The sequence below is a fragment of the Cibotium barometz genome, chromosome 4 (assembly GCF_041138505.1).
Source record: "Cibotium barometz isolate CiBa-2024 chromosome 4, ASM4113850v1, whole genome shotgun sequence".
Classification (NCBI taxonomy): domain Eukaryota; kingdom Viridiplantae; phylum Streptophyta; class Polypodiopsida; order Cyatheales; family Cibotiaceae; genus Cibotium; species Cibotium barometz.
Window position 1 is genome coordinate 41,931,354 of NC_141049.1, and position 19,293 is coordinate 41,950,646.

Below are 19,293 nucleotides of genomic sequence, written 5' to 3' on the forward strand. Positions count from 1 at the left end.
TATGCATAAAAGTTGATTATTTTATTTTAAAAGTGTGACTTTTATTATATTTGAATTTCATGCATAGAGGTATGCATAAAAGTTGATTATTTTATTGTAAAAGTGTTACTTTTATCATATTGGATTTCATGCATAGAGGTATGCATAAAAGATATTCTTTTTATACTAAAAGTGTGATTTTTCATCAATGGATTTTATGCATAACTTAGATGCATAAGAGAAATTCTTTTATTCTAAAAGTGTAATTCCTACCAAATTGAATTTATGCATAGGAAGATGCATAAAAGATTGATTCAAAAGTGTCATTCTCATCTAAATTGAATTCATGCATAGGAAGATGCATAAAAGATTGAATTTTAATTTAAAAGTGTCATTTTCATTTAAAATGAATTTATGCATAGGAAGATGCATAAAAGATTGATTTTTACTTCGAAAGTATTAATCTCCTTAAATGAAATTTATGCATAAATAAATGTGTAAAGAAATCTTATATCAAATATAAGAGTTCTCTTGTATTCTATAAATAGAAATGAGATGTGATAGGATGTGATAAGAGGTGTATAAGATATAATAAGAGGTGATAAGATGCTTATGAAATAAGTTAGGAGGTGATAAGATGAATTAAGATGTGTATGGGATGAGGTAAGAAGTGTATGTGATAGGATAAGATGTATATGGGTTGTGATAGGGCGAGAATGGATGTGATGTAAAAGATTAGATGTGAAGGCATATGGGGTTATATGAATGGGAATGTGGAAATGGATGTATGTATGTGGATGTGTGGATGTGGAGATGGGAGTGTGGATGTATGAATGTGAAAATGGATGTATGCATGAAGATGTATATGCATAGATGTGAATGTGGATGTAGATGTATGCATGAAGATGTATATGCATAGATGTGAATGTGGATGTAGATGTGGATGTATAGATGTGAATGTGAATGTGGATGTATGCATGAAGATGTATATGCCTAGATGTGAATGTGGATGTAGATGTGGATGTATAGATGTGAATGGGAATGTGGATGTGGATGTATGTGAATGTGGATGTAGATGTGGATGTATAGATGTGAATGTGGAATGTGGATGTGGATGTATGTATGTATGTGGATGTAGATGTGGATGTATAGATGTGAATGGAAATGTGGATGTGGATATATGTGAATGTGGATGTAGATGTGGATGTATAGATGTGAATGTGGAATGTGGATGTGGATGTATGTATGTATGTGGATATAGATGTGGATGTATAGATGTGAATGGGAATGTGGATGTGGATGTATGTATGTATGTGGATGTAGATGTGGATGTATAGATGTGAATGGGAATGTGGATGTGGATGTATGTATGTATGTGGATGTGGATGTATGAATGAGGACGTGATAGTGGATGTATGCATGTGGATGTGGATGTATGGATGTGGATGTATGAATGTGGATACGGGATGTGGATGTATAAATGAGGATGTGAAAATGGAGGTAAGCATGTAGATGTGGATGTATGGATGTGAATGTGGATGTGGATGTGGATGTATGGATGTGGATGTGGATGTATGGATGTGGATATGGATGTGAATATATGATATGTGATGTGAAGGAATCTGAAGTGAAGAGATGGAAAATGATGTGATTGGATGAGTACACATATAAATGGAATGTGGAATAAGTAATGTGGATTAATGAGGGATAATGTGGAAAAATGAGAGTTAATATAGAAACTGTATTTGTAAACTGTTGTAAATGTTGTTTGTAAATGGCTGTTTTATGTCAAGAATGCTGGGGAAGCATTTTGACCGTCTTGTGATTAAGGTCGTAGAGACCTAACTGTTAAAGTTGCAACTGCTGACGGAGAGTCAATGGAGGACGTCTCGCGTAGCAAGGTCGGCCGAGGTCTTGACCAGCCTCGGTTCGATTAAAAATGGTGAGCTTCCGGTACGGTGGATGAGGGACCAAGGAAGCGGCCTATGAGTGAAGCGCTAGGTCACCTGCGAAGGATCCTAGAGGGTGCTAACCATACGGTGCTCGGGCTCTGGGTCGCCTAGGATACCCACATGTGCGTCGAGGAAGATATTGGAACAAGGAGTAAGAGTTGTTTTGTGAAACCGGGCATGGATCTGGTTGATTGACCTTGCTGGTCTTCAATGGATGAGTCCATGGCTCTTTATATGGATCTGTTGGTTGATCTTGCTGATCTTCAACGAGAGTCCATCTTGATTTTTATAAGTGATTATATTGCCGAGTATTATGGGCTAGGAACTATTGAAAAGGCCCCTGTGTGGACAGGTGGTGAGCGTTCTAGTTGCCAATGATGCCATAGATACTCTGATGAAGGAATGATGGGAAATTATGAATCAACCGGATAAATTGGAAGATTGTGATCAGTGGTACTATGGTTTCATTAAAGGATTGTTTTAAAGTTAGCTGATGCTAAGAAAAAGGCAATTTCATATTGGGTGTGTAAGTGGTGTGGCTAGTTTTATGTTTGCATGAACTCCGGCTAGGGGGCCTTGGAACTCTTTTCCTTGGTACTACTGGGGACAAAACCTAACCAAATTCCAAATTGGATCCCATCACTACAGTGGTTGGGCGGTCGGATGGGGTTAGGCTGGACTGATGGATCCGTAAATCGAGACTCAACTTTTGTTATTACGATAGATAAGGTAAATCCCGGACAGTAATTGTTCTATGGATAGGAATCAACGGCTGTGCCTCTTGAATGGGGAAAAAAGCTCCCAATGATCCAAGTGCAAATTTCTTCCTTGATCTGATCAAGTATCTTGAAGATACAATTGGGTCAGCTTGATCAGAAATGATCTTGACTACGTTAGAGTATAAAGTTATCCTGGAGGAATCGCCCGTGCTTTCCGGATAAGGGAAGTTTTTCCGGGTTCGGTTTTGGAAAAACCAACGGATTAGTCTTTTGTCCGGATATTCGTGGACGAGGCCCCGAATGTGGGACCCCTGTCCCACGCGAGAAGTGCTACTTCCGCTGCTAGTACCCCGAATCCGTCGCATGGTGGGGACAGGGATCTCACACACCTACTCCACATGTCATGAGCCTTGAACAATTTTTTCCCTTCATTGCACAAGTCACCCCCGAGCAAGAAGCCTTGGCTAGATCCTATTTTACCCAAGGCGTAGGCCCATTGGCAACCGTGACCACACCCACACCCACACCCATACCATCCCGTACTCAAACCCCCCACCCTCGGGCCATTCCTCCAACCATAGTTGCAGTTCGTGTTGTAGAGGGATAGTGGTGGTTGTGGTGGCAGTAGTGCCACGGATGCATCTACCCGTTCATCACACGAGAGCGTCCACCCATACATAGTGTGGCCGACACCCCCATCTCATCGTGTCGATCTAGTTGGTGTTTTGGTAGTAGCCCTCTCCCCAATGCAGATCAACATCTTTACATAGTGCGGGAAGGGAAGATCATTCCTTAATGATGTAGGTTATGTGATATGGAATCCTATGAGGGAGCTATGTGGCATAGTGTTTGCCCATAAAACTTTGACCAAATTCCTCCACCTCCCATCAGAGAAGAAAACAAGAATCTATAATCAAATCAAGAACAAGTTCAATCTTGACCTAGGTACGTGGAAGTACCTAACAAGTGGATCTACGATTTCATGAGAGATCGTATGAAACACAAAAGGTCTGATGTCACCCAAGCGGTGAAAACGGGGGGGGGGGGGGGGGGGGGGGAGAAAAGCCTTGCTTTTGTGACCAAGAGAAATGGGATGAGGAAGCATGAAGAAAACCCTCAATGATACGCACAATAAGAGGAAGCAGCGGTAAGGCGACTAGAGAGCTTGGGGAGCTCGCACCTCGGGAGCGGTGGATGGGACTCATTTTATAAGTATCCATGCTTTTTGTACCCTCTCATTTGTATGTTAACTAGTGTATAGTTGTATTGCTTGTAAATTCAAGGAGAAGGGGCATGACTAACAAAGCTTTATAGGGTCAACCTTTCCTCCATTTACTAAGTTATAGCCAATAAGACCACTTTTACCCTCGTTATGTTTCAAATGATTTTACACTATGGTAAAAATATACAATGAATACCTTTGGGGGCATCATAAAAAACGATGTGTGATATCATTTGAGTGAATTAGGGATTTTAGGTCTACATATAGTCTTTAAATTCATAAGTGATGTGTTGTTTAATAATTTCATTTACAACAAGAAATGCTAAATAGACCTATTTTTAATTACCCTATGCACATAGGTGATATGGGGATTTTTGTGACAGTGAAGCCCCTTCAATATTGGAATGCGATTTAGCGAGGCTTCATTGTCAATAGCTCACCTCCGCTGTAGCTTGCATTGCCTTGCAAGCTGGTGTAACTATGGGGGTTTTCTTTAAAGTGAAGCCCCTTCAATGTTGACAAGTGAGGCTCCATCGTCAATAACTCACCTCCTCTACTACTGATGAAGCCCCTTCAATATTGGAATGTGACAAGTGAGGCTCCATTGTCAATGACTCACCTCCTCTACAACTTGTATTGCCTTGCATGTTTGGGGTGTGACTGAGCTCTTTCTTTTTGTGCATTCAATTTACATTTAACTAGTTCGATTTCTTACATTGCTTAGTGTGGCTGAGCTCTTTCTTTGTGTGCATTCAATTTACATTTAACTAGTTCGATTTCTTACATTGCTTGCATATTTGGTGTGGCTGAGCTCTTTTTTTGTGTGCATTCAACTTACATTTGACTAGTTGGATTTCTTTGTGTGCATTCAACTTACATTTGACTAGTTGGATTTCTTGAGTGCCTAGTGACAAATGAACAAGCACTAACGACATGGCACGTGATGTGTGAACAAAATAGCTATAAGGAGACCTCTATGTGCATAATGAAAAGCTGTTTGTTGGACATTCAAGAGCATAACTAATCTGACATCCAAAAACACACTTCATTTTGCGACTCAACAACATTTCGTCACAATTTAGGGAAGGTCTTCTATTGGCGTATATATGGAGTCATAGTCACATAAGTACATAAAACAAGTTATTAATTCCTATTTGCAAATGGTGTCTTGCCATCAATCAATAGGAATAATTTAAGAGCATACATACTAATTTGATGTCCAAAATCACACTTCCTTACAACTTTACAGCATTTTGACACAATTTAAGGAAGGCCTTCTATTGGTATATATATGGAGTCATATTCATAAGCACATAAACAAGTTATTAATCTCTATTTGCAAATGATGTCTTGCCATCAATTAATAGGAATAGTTTAATAGCATATAATTTCTTAATCCTAGTTTATGCAACATCTACTATCAATCCCATTTGTAAGGAGGCATAACCAACATTTGATTTGTATCAAAAGTCATTTGTCAGGCCAATACCTATTATGTACAATACCCTACCCTAGTGTTCTCGCTATTCCTAACAAATTAAACGAAATTAGCCTAACAAATTCCTAGTGTCTGTTCCCTAGTGTTCATCGCTATTCATAACAAATTAAGCGAAATTATCTTAGCTTAATTCCACTACGTAAGCTAACCTATGACATCAAGTTTTGCAAATGATTAAAAACTTAGCTTAGGCGGCACATCTTTAAAATAAAATTAACCTATACCCTTAGGTTGATGTATCTTCGAAGCTTTACTTGAGCATTTGATTCTTGGATGTGAGAAGCTAGCATAGGAATGTAGTGTCTAACATAGTACTCACTAATTATACGACAAACTAATTAACTACTTCGATAGTTTGAGTGAATGATGCCTATAAATAAACCATGGCTTTCAAAGCAAACTTAAACTTACATAAGATGTGAGAAGCTAGCATAGGAATGTAGTGTCTAACATAGTACTCACTAATTATACGACAAACTTAAACTAACTACTTCGATAGTTTGAGTGAATGATGCCTATAAATAAACCATGGCTTTCAAAGCAAACTTAAACTTACATTTACTTTCAAAACTTGTTCCACTAAGATTTGATCAATGCATTAATCACAGTTAAAGTAATGCTGAATACTTGTACAAAGTCATACATATCGTGGCTATCACTTGCTTCGTCGTGCCACATATTTGGATATTTGTGCTCACGTTACTAAATACAATACCAAATGGGGGGTGGATCAGCGATTATATCCAAAATACGAAGATAGATAAAAGCACATTTGTTAATCAATCAGGATGAGATTAGGGCTTATGTTTGTTTAGAGGAGCAATGAATTAATTTAAACGAATTCATTTGGTCCTACCCTTAATTGTTCCATAGTAATGTTAAGGTAGAGATATGGAAGTCTTGTATTCATGTAGTAGTGTTCCATAGTAGTGTTAAGGTAGAGATATGGAAGTCTTGCATTCATGTAGTAGTCTACGTTCAGTGGCAAAAGTAATGTGGAGTACATGGAGAAAAACCATAGAATCCATCTTGTAAATAAAAACAAGTCGCTTCAGTAAGACAAACAAGATGTTGGTACAATAACCCCAACAAGATTGGCACATTAACCTCCACTTAGCCCATGTAAAAGGCAATAATTTAAATGTACTTGAAGACGACAGTCAAAAAAGATTCAAAAAAATGGGAAAAAACCAAGGGTAAATGATGTTAAAAATATAACTTTGAGTGAAAGAAAACCATACCCTCACTTTGTCTTATAGAATGAAGGAAAAACAAATAAAAAAATAACTTTTGAGAACCATTCACTTTGTCTTATAGAAAGAAGGAAAAACAAATAGAAAATAGGATTGCATTTTCTAATCTATGTATTATATGTGTATACATACACATATAATACATATATGTATATAAAGGTAAATAAATACATAAAAATATAATAGTTTGAATACATACACATATAATACATATATGTATATAAAGGTAAAAACAAATAGAAAATAGGATTGCATTTTCTAATCTATGTATTATATGTGTATACATACACATATAATACATATATGTATATAAAGGTAAATAAATACATAAAAATATAATAGTTTGAATACATACATAATATATATATATTTAAAAAAAACATAAAATAGGTAAATACATACATAAAAATATAATAGTTTGAATACATACATAATATATATATATTTGAGAAAAAAACATAAAATAGGTTGATACTTGCCTTGACTTGAGCCAGAAGCAGTTTGGTTCGTATCCGCCATGGCCCCTCCCTCCTTTTCTTGTAGGCGCGGAAAGGGATCGTCTTCGCTTGGCCAGCTGAAATGCAAGCGAAGCAGGAGCAGATTACTGTATATACAATGCCCTCGAAGATACTCCCCCCGTCCCATCACGCTTCTCCTGGCCCCCCTCCCCCCCCTATATTGCCTGCTCCAGAGCTCTCAGATAGAGACTACCCTCAGAAGAGATACAATTTTCGACAGACACACATTCAGCCTGCTTGCAGCACATCGAAGGAAGAAGAACCCTTGCTTCATGATCTCGAAAACCCTAATTTCACATTTCTCCTTGTACAGAACCCTAACTTCATCCCTCCTCTTGTACACTACCCTCACCTTATCCCTTTCCTTCCTCTAAACCCTAACTTGATCCCTCTGCCGGATAGTGCAATCTCTCATCTGTCTGCAAACCCGTTGCAGCAGGAGGAAACCCTAATTTCTCCTCAGAAGCACTATTTCTGTTCATCCGAAAACCCCTCTGCAAATTCTGATTTTATCGCTTCCCCTCAAAGCTTCTTTTACCTCTTCTGCCGTACAGTGCAACGAGAAGAAGCTTGCGAAGCAGCTTTGCAATCCAGAGCCAGGCCTCTCATTTTGAAAAACAGAATCAATGGGGAAGAGATCAACCAAGGTGAAAAGGGTGAGTTTTGCAGACGATGGGCGGCCCAGGGGCTGCTCTTTATTGGTGCCTATCATCTCAACCATCGATGTGATCATCTTCATCATCAGCATGTATGTCAATAACTGTCCTCAACATTCAGATGGCTGTGTTTTGAGGTTTTTAGGCAGAGTTTCCTTCCAGCCATTCAGGGATAACCCTCTCCTTGGACCTTCATCTTCAACGTAGGTTATCTCTTTCCATTTCTGTTGCAATGGTTTTTGTAGCTAGCTTGATATTAACACTTTGTTTGCTTTTACATGGTTCCTGTGTTTAAGTTGTGTGTGTCTGTGTGTGTGCGCGCGCACACGTATATACATAGATGGATGGATAGATAGTTTAGAATATATGCACATAGATACATGCACATGAAGATACATAGATATGTACATGCGTAGATCCATTTATCCATCCACACTTAGAGTCTAGACCCATACATAATACATAGATACATGCATAGGTACTTACACACACACACACACACACACACACACACACACACACACACACACAAACACCCCTTTTTTTTTTCATCCTTTTATAGAGTCCTCATTTGATGTCACTTCTGGCTACATTAGATTATCGAAAATGGGGGGACTGTCCTCAGATATGGTTGCCCATGAACATCAGTTCTGGCGTCTCTTCACTTGCATTTGGCTGCATGCGGGCCTTGTTCATCTCTTCATCAATATGCTTAGCTTGCTGTTCGTCGGAATTCGACTTGAACAAGAGTTTGGTTGTGGTGAGCACCCACTTTAGAGGAATTTGGGTTTGAATTAAATCAAGATTCTAAATTGTCATTCAATAGAAGATGTTAAATACCTATTCCAGTCATCGAATGCTCCTTTGACAGGCAGAATAGGGAGCATATATTTCTTGTCTGGTATTGGGGGCAGCCTCTTTGCAGAGCCATTTCTTCAGCATCGGGTTTCAGCTGGGGCATCCACTCCGTTGTTTGGCTTGCTAGGAGCTATGCTGTCTGAATTGATCACCAACTGGTCCCATTATGAAAGGAAGGTTGGCCTTCAAACAAAGAAAAGAAATTGCATGTCCACTCACATCATCATAATTTTAATTTGAGGTGATGTGTTATTTATGGAGATAGGGCATTGGAAAATTCCTTGAATTTTTGCAGTGTGCACTATTGATTACACTTGTCTTGATATCTGCGGGGAATCTTGCTATCGGTATATTTCCGCACAATGACAACTTTTCTCACATAGGAGGCTTCATCTTCGGATTTCTGTTGGGCTTTGTGTTTCTCATGCAACCTCAGCTCGGTTGGGGCAATCAGATCATCCCACCCAGCAGAAAACCAAAAATAATAGCGAAATACAGAGTGTACCAACTTGTTCTCTGGATTGCTGCTCTCGTTCTTTTAGCCATAGGGTAATTTCATATTTGAAGGTTCTTATTGCATTAAAGTAAATAAAAACTTAATAGAGAGTTCTTGGGCTGCTTACACAACCTGTGTGTCTGTAAGTAGCTGCCTATCAAGGCTGCCGATTGGGGAGGACAGGCAATTTTGCCTCTTCCACTCCCTGCCACGCAATGCCCGCCGACCGTGCGTGGTTGGGGAATGCTGTGTAACCAACCTCAATGCTTTCAAGCTTATAAACATTGACCTTCAAAGTTTACAAGCGGTTTAGTTATTACAAAAGGGAAATTTTAATGCCTTCAAATTTCACCTTTTTTTTCTCCACTTGCAGATTTATTGTGGGCATAATTCTGGCTATTCGTGGGGTAGATGGCAATGCTAATTGCAGTTGGTGCCATTACCTGAGTTGTCTGCCCTCCTCGTGGTGGAAATGCAATGATGATGGCAACGGTGGTGGGCATGCGACTTGTAATGTGAGTGGAAAACATTATTTTTAGTAGTCGTGTTGTTTTTAGGTGCACTAACAGCAATTGCTGCTTATGACAGTATGTGATCAGTGGCAAATATATGTTTATGACATGTAAGAACAACCAAAGGACACAGTTGTACACTGGGGTCTTCTCAGCTTCCACCATAAGGTTGCTGTGCTCAAAGCTTTGCAGTTGATCCCATGCTCCCCAACAAACTGCTCAGAGTTTTGATAATAAACTTGTGCGGGTCTCTGGCATTAATCCAGAATGAGTCAGATTTGTTGTTTTATGTATTGGGAACCTTCTATACTTGCTTGGTAAAGCGGCCAGCCTTTTGTCCTCCTCTCATTGATTACCCACTCCAAGCCCCTTTTTCAAAACGTGCAAACTATTTTTTGCATGCCAAAGATAGATTGAATATGGGGGCAGTTTGGAAAGTGAAAGCTTCTCGCAAGGCATTGCCCTATGATACAGTGTCATCATAGAAATGAGCTCTTCAAAGACATCAAGATACATGCCTTTGTCAAGATGCATTTATGTAAATCGGATAACCGTCTTATATCAGCAATTGTGCAGTCTCAATAATGAAAATTCTTTCAACAAAAACAGTTTTTACCATTATTCAATCAACTTAAAGAGAACACCAGAAGATCTCTTTCAACAAGGTTTAATACGTAAATGTTAGTGGCTAAATTTGGAGCTCAAGCTCTTGATTGAAGCTAGAAGAGGTATTATCTGCTTGGAGTAAATACAGTCGCTCATCAATAGTATTGGGCAGCTAACCATGATGGAGCATTTATTCCCTTGATGTAGAGCAAGGGGTTGGCAATCACAAAACAAAAACCTATAGAGTTATGCCGTGATTGTGTTCTACTGTATATGTGTAGAGATTAAATTGAGCTGCATCAAGTTAATCATGTTGACGACAAGTAAAGTTCAAGGTGTATGCTTCCCTTTGTATAGGCATGCGGTGATCAATCAAGGTGGGTATGAGAGGAGTTTGGATGGAGTGAAACAAAGTTTATAATAGCAAAAAATACAAAGAAGAAATTGGTAGAACAATTATACTTATAATTATCTATTGATACAATTTTTGACCCTAATGATTTCCAAGGGCAATGGGCTATGATTTGTGAGCGTTCGTATCATATTTTTCATCATGATGTGCACCCAATGATTGTTTCCAATGGACCATAAGAGTTCTCAGGGGATAATGCCTGTGTTTTATACAGTTTTTTTAAATGAGACGAAACCCCACCCAATCTAGTGAACAATTTTTCTGGTATATTGGTAGAGTTGGTATTGAAATTACACATACCACTAGTGTAGGATTTGAAAGCACTACCTCCTCTATGGGAGGTAGGGGCTAAGATTACTTCAATGAAAAAATGAAGACAAATTTCAAAATCCAAAAAATTTTGCAAATTTATATAGTACATGTAGGTAAACTTTAGTTAAGTGTTATGTAAACTTGTTAATATAATAACCATATTTTAAAGTGGTGGCTCGTTGTGAAGATTTTTCTTTTCAAATATGGTATTCTTGGTCTCCTCCATGTCATCAAGTACATGCACATACCAAGGAAAAAAGTTCGATCAATGCAAAAGATCAACAGGACATCAATTTATGAAGTGAAAACAGTGGGTGTATCAAAATTGAATCTACATTTAGAAGATTGGCGTGGCTAGTTTGCCTCCATCACTTTCAAATGGTTTTCAAGGCATAAACAAGTTTATCCACTTGAGGAGAGTTGGCACATTTTTGTCACTTATTAATAAAATCTAAGAACAACTTGAAATTGCAAGAATTTGGACTTGATATGCAACAAGTTGAGGAATGTTTTTGACATCAATGTGCTAGTTGAGGTTGGTAATGTGCTAGTTGAGGAGTTTTTTGACATCAATGTGCTAGTTGAGGAATGTTTTTGACATCAATGTTTTTGTCATCTTGCTAGTTGAGGTTGGTAATGGTAGTCTACTATTGGTAATGATCTTGCAACAAGCGTTAACATATTGAGAGTTTTCAATGAGGGCCTTATTGAGATGTCACTACCCTTGCTTCCCTCCAAAAGTTGAGGCAGCAAGCTAGAAACATGATCTGAGAAGACTTCCTCAAAGCATGTTAAATCTCTTCATTCATTCATGCATGTATGTCTTTCATTGTATGTTGCTTTTGTGCCAAGCACACACCACTTCCACATTACACTTGTACATTTGTGAAGATTCATCAACAAAGCATGACTAGCTACACAAAGAGTATGAGATAGCTTCGACTAGGATCCCCACAACTCAATTACTATGAGAGTCAATGTGGTTTTCCTTTTGGATGAAATCCTTGTAGAAAATGTGTGTGTTTACTTCACAATCAATCCCAAGAGCTAGGCTATGGCTTATGAAATCCTTGTAGAAAATGTGTGTGTTTACTTCACACTCAATGCCAATGTTTAGGCTATGGCTAATGTTGGCCCTTTCCTTCAATAGGCGGCATAGCACTCATTGACCATTGCCATGGCTTCTGTGCAAGGATACACATTGTGAAAGCAAGCGCTAATGGTGAAGGTGGCAGCACTGGTGGATGAGTGTAAAGGGTGACCATCAGTTTGTGGCGCTTGTGAGTGCTATTTGTAGCTTTAGTTGTTTGAGTTTGATGGTGGCAAAGGGGTTTACGTGGAATCATGTCAATTCACAAATTGTATTTGTTTGTTTGTTTTGATTCAACACTAGTCTTGTAGAAAAAGCCATTTGTTTGGTTCTTGGATAGATTTTTTTTTTTGGGTTTGTTTGTTTGTGTGGGAACATAATTATAATTATATTTATAAGCTGTGCAAAGATATGTATAGTAGTTAACTTTTTTACAGTTGTCACTCAAATCCTATCACAGTTCACTATTAAGTAAGCCACATATTTGATCCCACCTCTCCTCCTCCCAAACAAAAGATAAGAGTGCTCCCAAGAAATATGATACCCCAGCTGCAAGCCAACCATAAGCAAAGACTCAGAAGTGCATCCTTTGGGAGTCTGTTCCTCCATGAACTCTTTCTTGGTCCAGATCTTCACATTGGGTCTCATGCCAATAGGTTCTTGGATACCATATATATATATATATATAGATATTCTCTTTGCTAAAATCCTTTTTTTTTGTAAAAAAAAATATAACAAAATTGTAGGGACATCTCTCAACACAAGATGATAACTCAGGAAAAAAACCAAGCCTTTTGGTTCTTATTTGCACACATGCAAGCAAACTCTATACTTGGAATAGTCCATTTATAGGCTTCTTTCCATGTTCTACAAGGCTTTTACTGGACACCTATTAAGTTTTTCTTTAGCTTGAAATATAAAAAAAACCATTTTCTTTGATCATGTCGTCACTAATAATTTAACCCTTTTTGTGCTACCCTTTGTTTTTGTTTTTTTTTTTTTTGGTGTGGAGTAGATACAACTCACTGTCTAAGCTTGATCTTACTCACCTTGCAATACTACTTTTTAGCATGAGAAAGCATATCACTCCTTGCGTGTGTTTTTTTTGGGGTGGTTGTGGCAACTTTGACCTTTAGGCATTGCCACCAAAAAAAGTTAAATACTTCTTATTTGCCTTTCATAACATACTCTCACAAAATTCAAGAGAATCATGAATGATGGTAAGAGTATTTGTTACTCTTAATGATATTGTTTACACATGACCCATAGCAAAATGATTCAAGAGAATCATTTTGAATGAAAGTAAAAGTATTTGGCATCCTCAATGATATTGTTTACACATGACTCATAGAAAAACTACTCACAAGATGTGATGGTTTTGACTTTCTCACCCAATAGAAAGACTTATGATGGAGCTAACAAACCCTCCCAAGTTGGTTCAAGTGGGTTTCTCGAGATTGGAAAGATCATAAATATTATCCATATATAGAATTTGAAAGCTTTCCAACTAGTTGAAATACCAATAGGGGGCTCCATGCTTTTAAAAGGCATGGTGATGAGGAGCTCATTAAAGTCTAACATTGGGATGAATCACAATTTTAAGCCAATAAAAATTAAAAGGAGGTTGGACCCAAAGTTTAAGATTGATATGGTGAAACTATTGATGAAGACATACTTGAATTTCTTTGCTTAGATATATAAGGATTTGCAAAGAAGTAGAAAATTATATTAAGACACAATTATACTTGAAGGATACTCATCAACATAAGTCAAACATCCCAAAAATGCCAAAAAGATTTTCTAGATGCATGACATCAACTTTGATGGATTTAGTGCATGTTGTAGTAAGACATGAAATGTACTACTTCAAGGATAGATTTATGGATACAATTAGATGGTATTGTGACTAGGAGAAAACAATCTTCTTAACTAAGTGGGGTCTATATGCTTATAAAGTGACACCACTTGGGTTGTGCATCATGGATGATTAGTGTCTTGTGTGGGTTTATATGCAGGAAGAATGTAATGTGTTGTATGATGCTTTCTAAGAGGCGGTTCTCAACTGTGAGTTTGCAGAGGCTTTTCTCTCACAATTAAAGAAGAACAAGATCCTAACCATTCTAGCAACACCACCACCATAGCCAACCCACAACTATTATATGTGCAGAGGGTTGTTCAGCTTTGAGAACAATGAAGTGGTGGGTGTCTTCATGCTTCCATGTAGGCACCCCTGCCACCTACTATGTTATGCAATCTTGTGCTCTATATAGTAAGGACATGTGTATATACCAATGGTTGTTGTTGTCAGGTAATCCTTGATCCAACAAACATGATGGTACTAGGATGTCTAGGTGTAGAGGTCAACATAAACCATCCAAAGGTATGCATTCACTCTCTTTATCATGTTCTTACCCTAGCTAGCATGCTTAAGACCATTGACCAACACACTAGTGTAGTTAAAAATCTACAATTACTTTTAGGACCCGAATAGCCTACCTTGTTAGTAGCAGTAAAACTGCTTTAAATAATCAGTACTCACAAGAAGCAGTTACAAAACCAATTGGTGCTTGTGGCTGCTTTTCAAATCATAAAGTAGCTACAAACACCAGTTGGCTTTGTAACTAGTGTGATTTCTTTGTGACTTGGAAAGTAGTCACAAAGCAACCACAAGCTCCAGTTGACTTTTTATATATACTAATGTCACTATTTTTTGACCGCTTCTTCTCAAGTCACAAAGTACTTAAGAAGCAATCACAAGTAGTAGTAACAAAGCCAATTTGTGCTTGTGACTACTTTGTCATTGCTTTTCAAGTTATAGAGCAATTACAAAGCAACCACAAGCACCATTTGGCTTTGTAACTACTGGTGTGACTCCTTTTAACTACCATGTGAATTGAAAAAAAAGCAGCCCACAAAAAGCAATTAAAAAGGAGCTTCAAGCAATAGCTAGCTTTGTGACTACTTTTTGAGTGCTTTGTGTGACTACTTTAAAGTCAAAAAGCAGTCATACCAATAGTTACAAAGACAACTAGAGCTTGTGGGGCTGTTTTTCAAGACACAAAGCACACAAAGCACTAACATGTACTTCTTAGCTTTGTAACTAACTATGAGTGTGACTCAATTTTTGACTGCTTTGTTACTTGAAAAGCAGTCACAAAGCAATCACATCAGTACCTACAAATCCAACTAGTGCTTATTGCTGCTTTATGCCTACTTTTCAACTCATAAATTAATCACAAATAATAAACACATTTATGGTTATGGAATGTTGATCTAGTAGGTTTGGGGTGATACAACACAGATTCCTAGATAGCAATAACACTCTTGTAAGCTTTTTGATAAGATATGTAATCAACTATGCCCCTCTCATCATCAGCACATACTAAGCATGCACATTGGCATGATGATTCATGGATGCCGAAGAGTTGATGCCGCATTTGATTTATCACATTCTTCAAAAAGGATATTTGCACATGATGATCCATGGAAGATGAAGAGTTGATGCCACATTTGATTTATCACATCCTTCAAAAAGGACATTTGCACATGATAAATACAACATGTATACTTGGGGCCTTTACTTTGTGTGCATAAAATATGGCTTCATGCACTTAAATGACCGTAGTTAGATTTTAAAATCTAGATAACTTCCTTGAATCTTTAAAATAGTGTTACCTACCCATGGTGTCCATGTCGAAACATTAAACTTAACTTATCATCCTATAATAACCTCCTGTTAGTTTCATAAACATTGTCATAAATGATCAACTTAGTAGTGGTTTCACTTGCAACTAAATGTCACTATTGTTGAGAGTTCTCTAAGTGTTGCCTTGTAATTGCAATTATGACTTGTCAAAAAGCAAGCACACACTAGTAGATACAAAGCCATTTGGTACTTGTAGGTGGATTTTTACATGCTTTTAAAGATTTTAAAGCATAAAAAACAGCCACAAAGCAATCCAAAAGTAATCAAAAGCACTCACAAAAGCAGAAAAAAAGAAGACCAGAAGCATCCACAAGCATAAAAAATAATCACAAAGCAATTCAAAAGTAGTCCAAAGAACTCATAAAAGCAGTAAAAAATAAGACCACATGCATTCATAATTCACTTACAAAATTAGTCACACCAATAGTTAAAATTCTACTAGTGTATGTTGTTGCTTCTTCCATGCATGTGATTACTTTTTAAGTAGTAGTGGTTGTTTTTTCCTTGCAACTTCTTTCTTGACTAAAAAATAGTCACAAAGAAGCCGCATAGTAGTCTTAAAGGAGTCACAAAGTAGTCAAAAGAACTTGAGTAGTTACATAGCTGTCAAAGAGCAATTTAACATAGTCACAATGAAGTCAAACTAGTACTAAAGCAGTTAGAAAGTAGTCACTCACGGTCGTTAAGAAATCCCAAAGCAATCAAAATCACTCAAAGAGAAGTTCAAAGCAGTTAAAGAGTAGTTCAAAGTAGTCACAAAGTAGTAAAAAAGTAGTCATTGCAGTAGTTAGAGTGCCAACTAGTGCTTGTGGTTGCATTTTCTATGCTTGTTACTATTTTTAGGTGGTAGTGGTTGTGACTACTTTGCAATTACTACTATTTTTAGGTGGTAGTGGTTGTGACTACTTTGCAATTACTACTATGACTTAAAGCAGCCACAAAGCAATCCTAAACGAGTCACAAAGCAACAAAAATATAGTAGCCTCAAAGTTGATTGGTGCTTGTGTGGCTTAGTTTTCATGCTTGTGACTACTTTTCAAGAAATAGTGGTATTACTTATGATTGCCACTCACTGTTGAGGGTTGTCTAAGTGCTTCATTTGCTTGATGATGATTATATATGTAATTGCTTCTATGACTTGAAATTAGTAACAAAGTAGGCAACAAGTAGTCAACAACAAGTAGTCACAAAAGTACTTGTTGAAAATTGTCTAAGTGTTTCATTTGGTTGATCATGATCAACAAGTATTCAACAAGTCACAAAGTAGTCAATAAGTACTCACAAATAGTAATCAAGTATTTGCAAGACTAACACAACTCTTCTTAGTTGTAAGTAAAAACACTATTACTTGACACAAACATGGAAAAAATGATCACAAGCTTTTAGAGTTGCAGACTGCTATTTTGAATTGAGATCTGTCATAAAGAAATCACAAAAAAGGCACTCACAAAGTAGTTAAATAGTAGACATTACTCTATATACACCAAAATGTAGTATCTAGAGTACGAAGGTGCATTGAAAGTATTATGTAGACTAGTTGAACGATACATAAGTAAGCTTAGTTGAAAGTAGTATGTAGACTAGTTGAACCACACATAAGTAAGATTTATATTGCTAAAATCACTCAAAATTAGACCATGAAGAACATAATTGTAATAAATGTGCTGCATTATATTGATTGGTGGGTAAGTGTACAAGAACAAAATCAAAGGTGGTGAAAATGTGTGGTGGTTGGCATCGACACCATAGAGGTCTCTGGGCAGGGGTTAACATTCCCCCTTCCTGATGTAGATTCCGTCCTCAAAATATGTCGATGAAGATGCGAGGCTAATATTGGATGCATGTTGGTGTTAGAAATGTCGGAGGTCTTGTAAGGTCTGCAAGGCAACATGATACAACAACAAGTAAGGTGCTCTTGTGGAAAATAATTTAAATTGAAGCATAATGCAAACACCTAATCAAGTAGTGAGGAAAGATTTTTGCGAACTAGTCAAATGTTTCTTAGTTAAGACAAGGGTAATATTAAGGTTGGTCCAAATTTGATATAAACTAAGATGGAGCAAAAAGAATGCCTTGGATTATGACCCTAGTCTCTACACACACTCACTTTGGTGAAACCACCTCTAGCTATTATCTAGTCTCGTAACTAAAACTACTAATATAAGTGATTATTACATGCTTCGCCTCTTTTTTTTTAAAAAAATAAGAAGATAAAAATGTAAAACTAGGGCACCACCCTGTAGAGGCCCAAGCAATGGCCTAGAGACCTCATACAAGAGTATCTAAGAACCTCTATGTACCTCTACATCGATGGTTTTTTAAAAAAAAGTTCTTTATTGAGATAAGTTTTTAGCCACAAAGTCCCATCCCATGGAGATCAAGGCTACGGTCCCCCAAGGCTCCATCATTAAGAGCCAAAAGTCCTACGTAGATCTCACATGGAGATGGTTATCTTCTTGTGTTTTTTTAAAATAGTTTTTTTGGTTTGTTGTTTGTTTTTTGTTTAAACTAGTTTCACTTTTACAATTCACCTAGAAGGCTCTATTCTAACTAAAGAGGGCACAATAAAGAAGGTGGAGTACTTGGCATACTTTTAAGGTCGATCTCAGAAAGGATTTAACTAGGACCAAATCTTGAATGGTTATCCAAGTAATAACTAGAAAAGTGATAGACCAGACATAGAATGATGCAAGACAACACTCAAATAAACACTAAATGGATAATCACAAAAAACTTAAAATTAAAAACAATAGCAATAGGTGAGGATGGGTTTAGAATACACTTGGGAAAGTGGAAAAATCCAGTTCATATCGAGGTTACACGTCCAATGTAAGTTGTAAATCTGGATTTGGTTTGCATGATTGCACCTCAATAACCTATAAATCAAACTTATCTAGCAAGCTCATCATCAGATAACCATAGCTCATAAGCATGCTTCGATTCGACATCACTAAGTTGATTTTCCCCCTCACTTGGGTTTGCTTCTAATTTATATGTCTCCTCTGGTAACGAGGTAATGTTCTAATTATATTCTCACTGTGATATGGCATGGGTACTATAGGTAAGTGAGCTAAGTAGCTACTGTTAGCTAAGCTGTGTCTAGGAAATCACCCACCATGCTCTAGAAGGAATAAGGAGTCGGTAACATTATTTCATAGAATGACGATGTAAGTCCATAAGTTTTTTCCCTCCTCCCCTGCTCTACAAGCTCTTCCTGTGCATTTCTTACTTGATAGGGTCCTCCCATTGGGTAAAGTACACTCACATAATCATATCATTGTGGTGTATCTCCCTACCATTGACTACAATAGTCATGTCCCATAGTGCCTAAAATAGGCTCTACATTGCTAGCATAAGTAGGACGCTACGTACAACATGTGATGCTCAAGGGTAAAACATGGTGAAAGGGGATGAAACTGTAGGTAAAACAGGTCCACAAAGGTGGCTCTACAATATCTCTCCCCTAGTGGTGCATAAAAATAGTGTGAGTGGGTTTGGAAAGGA

General features: G+C 37.5%; 1 protein-coding gene across 2 annotated transcripts; it reads left to right on the forward strand.

Annotated features, from left to right (window-relative positions):
• The first annotated feature begins 7,110 nt into the window (after positions 1–7,110).
• On the forward strand, positions 7,111–10,231 carry LOC147639276 (RHOMBOID-like protein 2). Of its 2 annotated transcripts, none has more exons than XM_086789245.1 (6): positions 7,111–8,000; positions 8,394–8,557; positions 8,647–8,832; positions 8,951–9,204; positions 9,525–9,666; positions 9,740–10,231. In XM_086789245.1, the coding sequence occupies exons 2-6, from the start codon at positions 8,435–8,437 to the stop codon at positions 9,857–9,859; spliced, it is 825 nt and encodes a 274-aa protein (XP_086645371.1). In that variant the 5' UTR covers positions 7,111–8,000; positions 8,394–8,434; the 3' UTR covers positions 9,860–10,231. The 2 variants fall into 2 exon arrangements, with proteins under 2 accessions (XP_086645371.1, XP_086645364.1); XM_086789238.1 differs by having other exon boundaries at positions 8,669–8,832.
• The last annotated feature ends 9,062 nt before the right edge of the window (positions 10,232–19,293 follow it).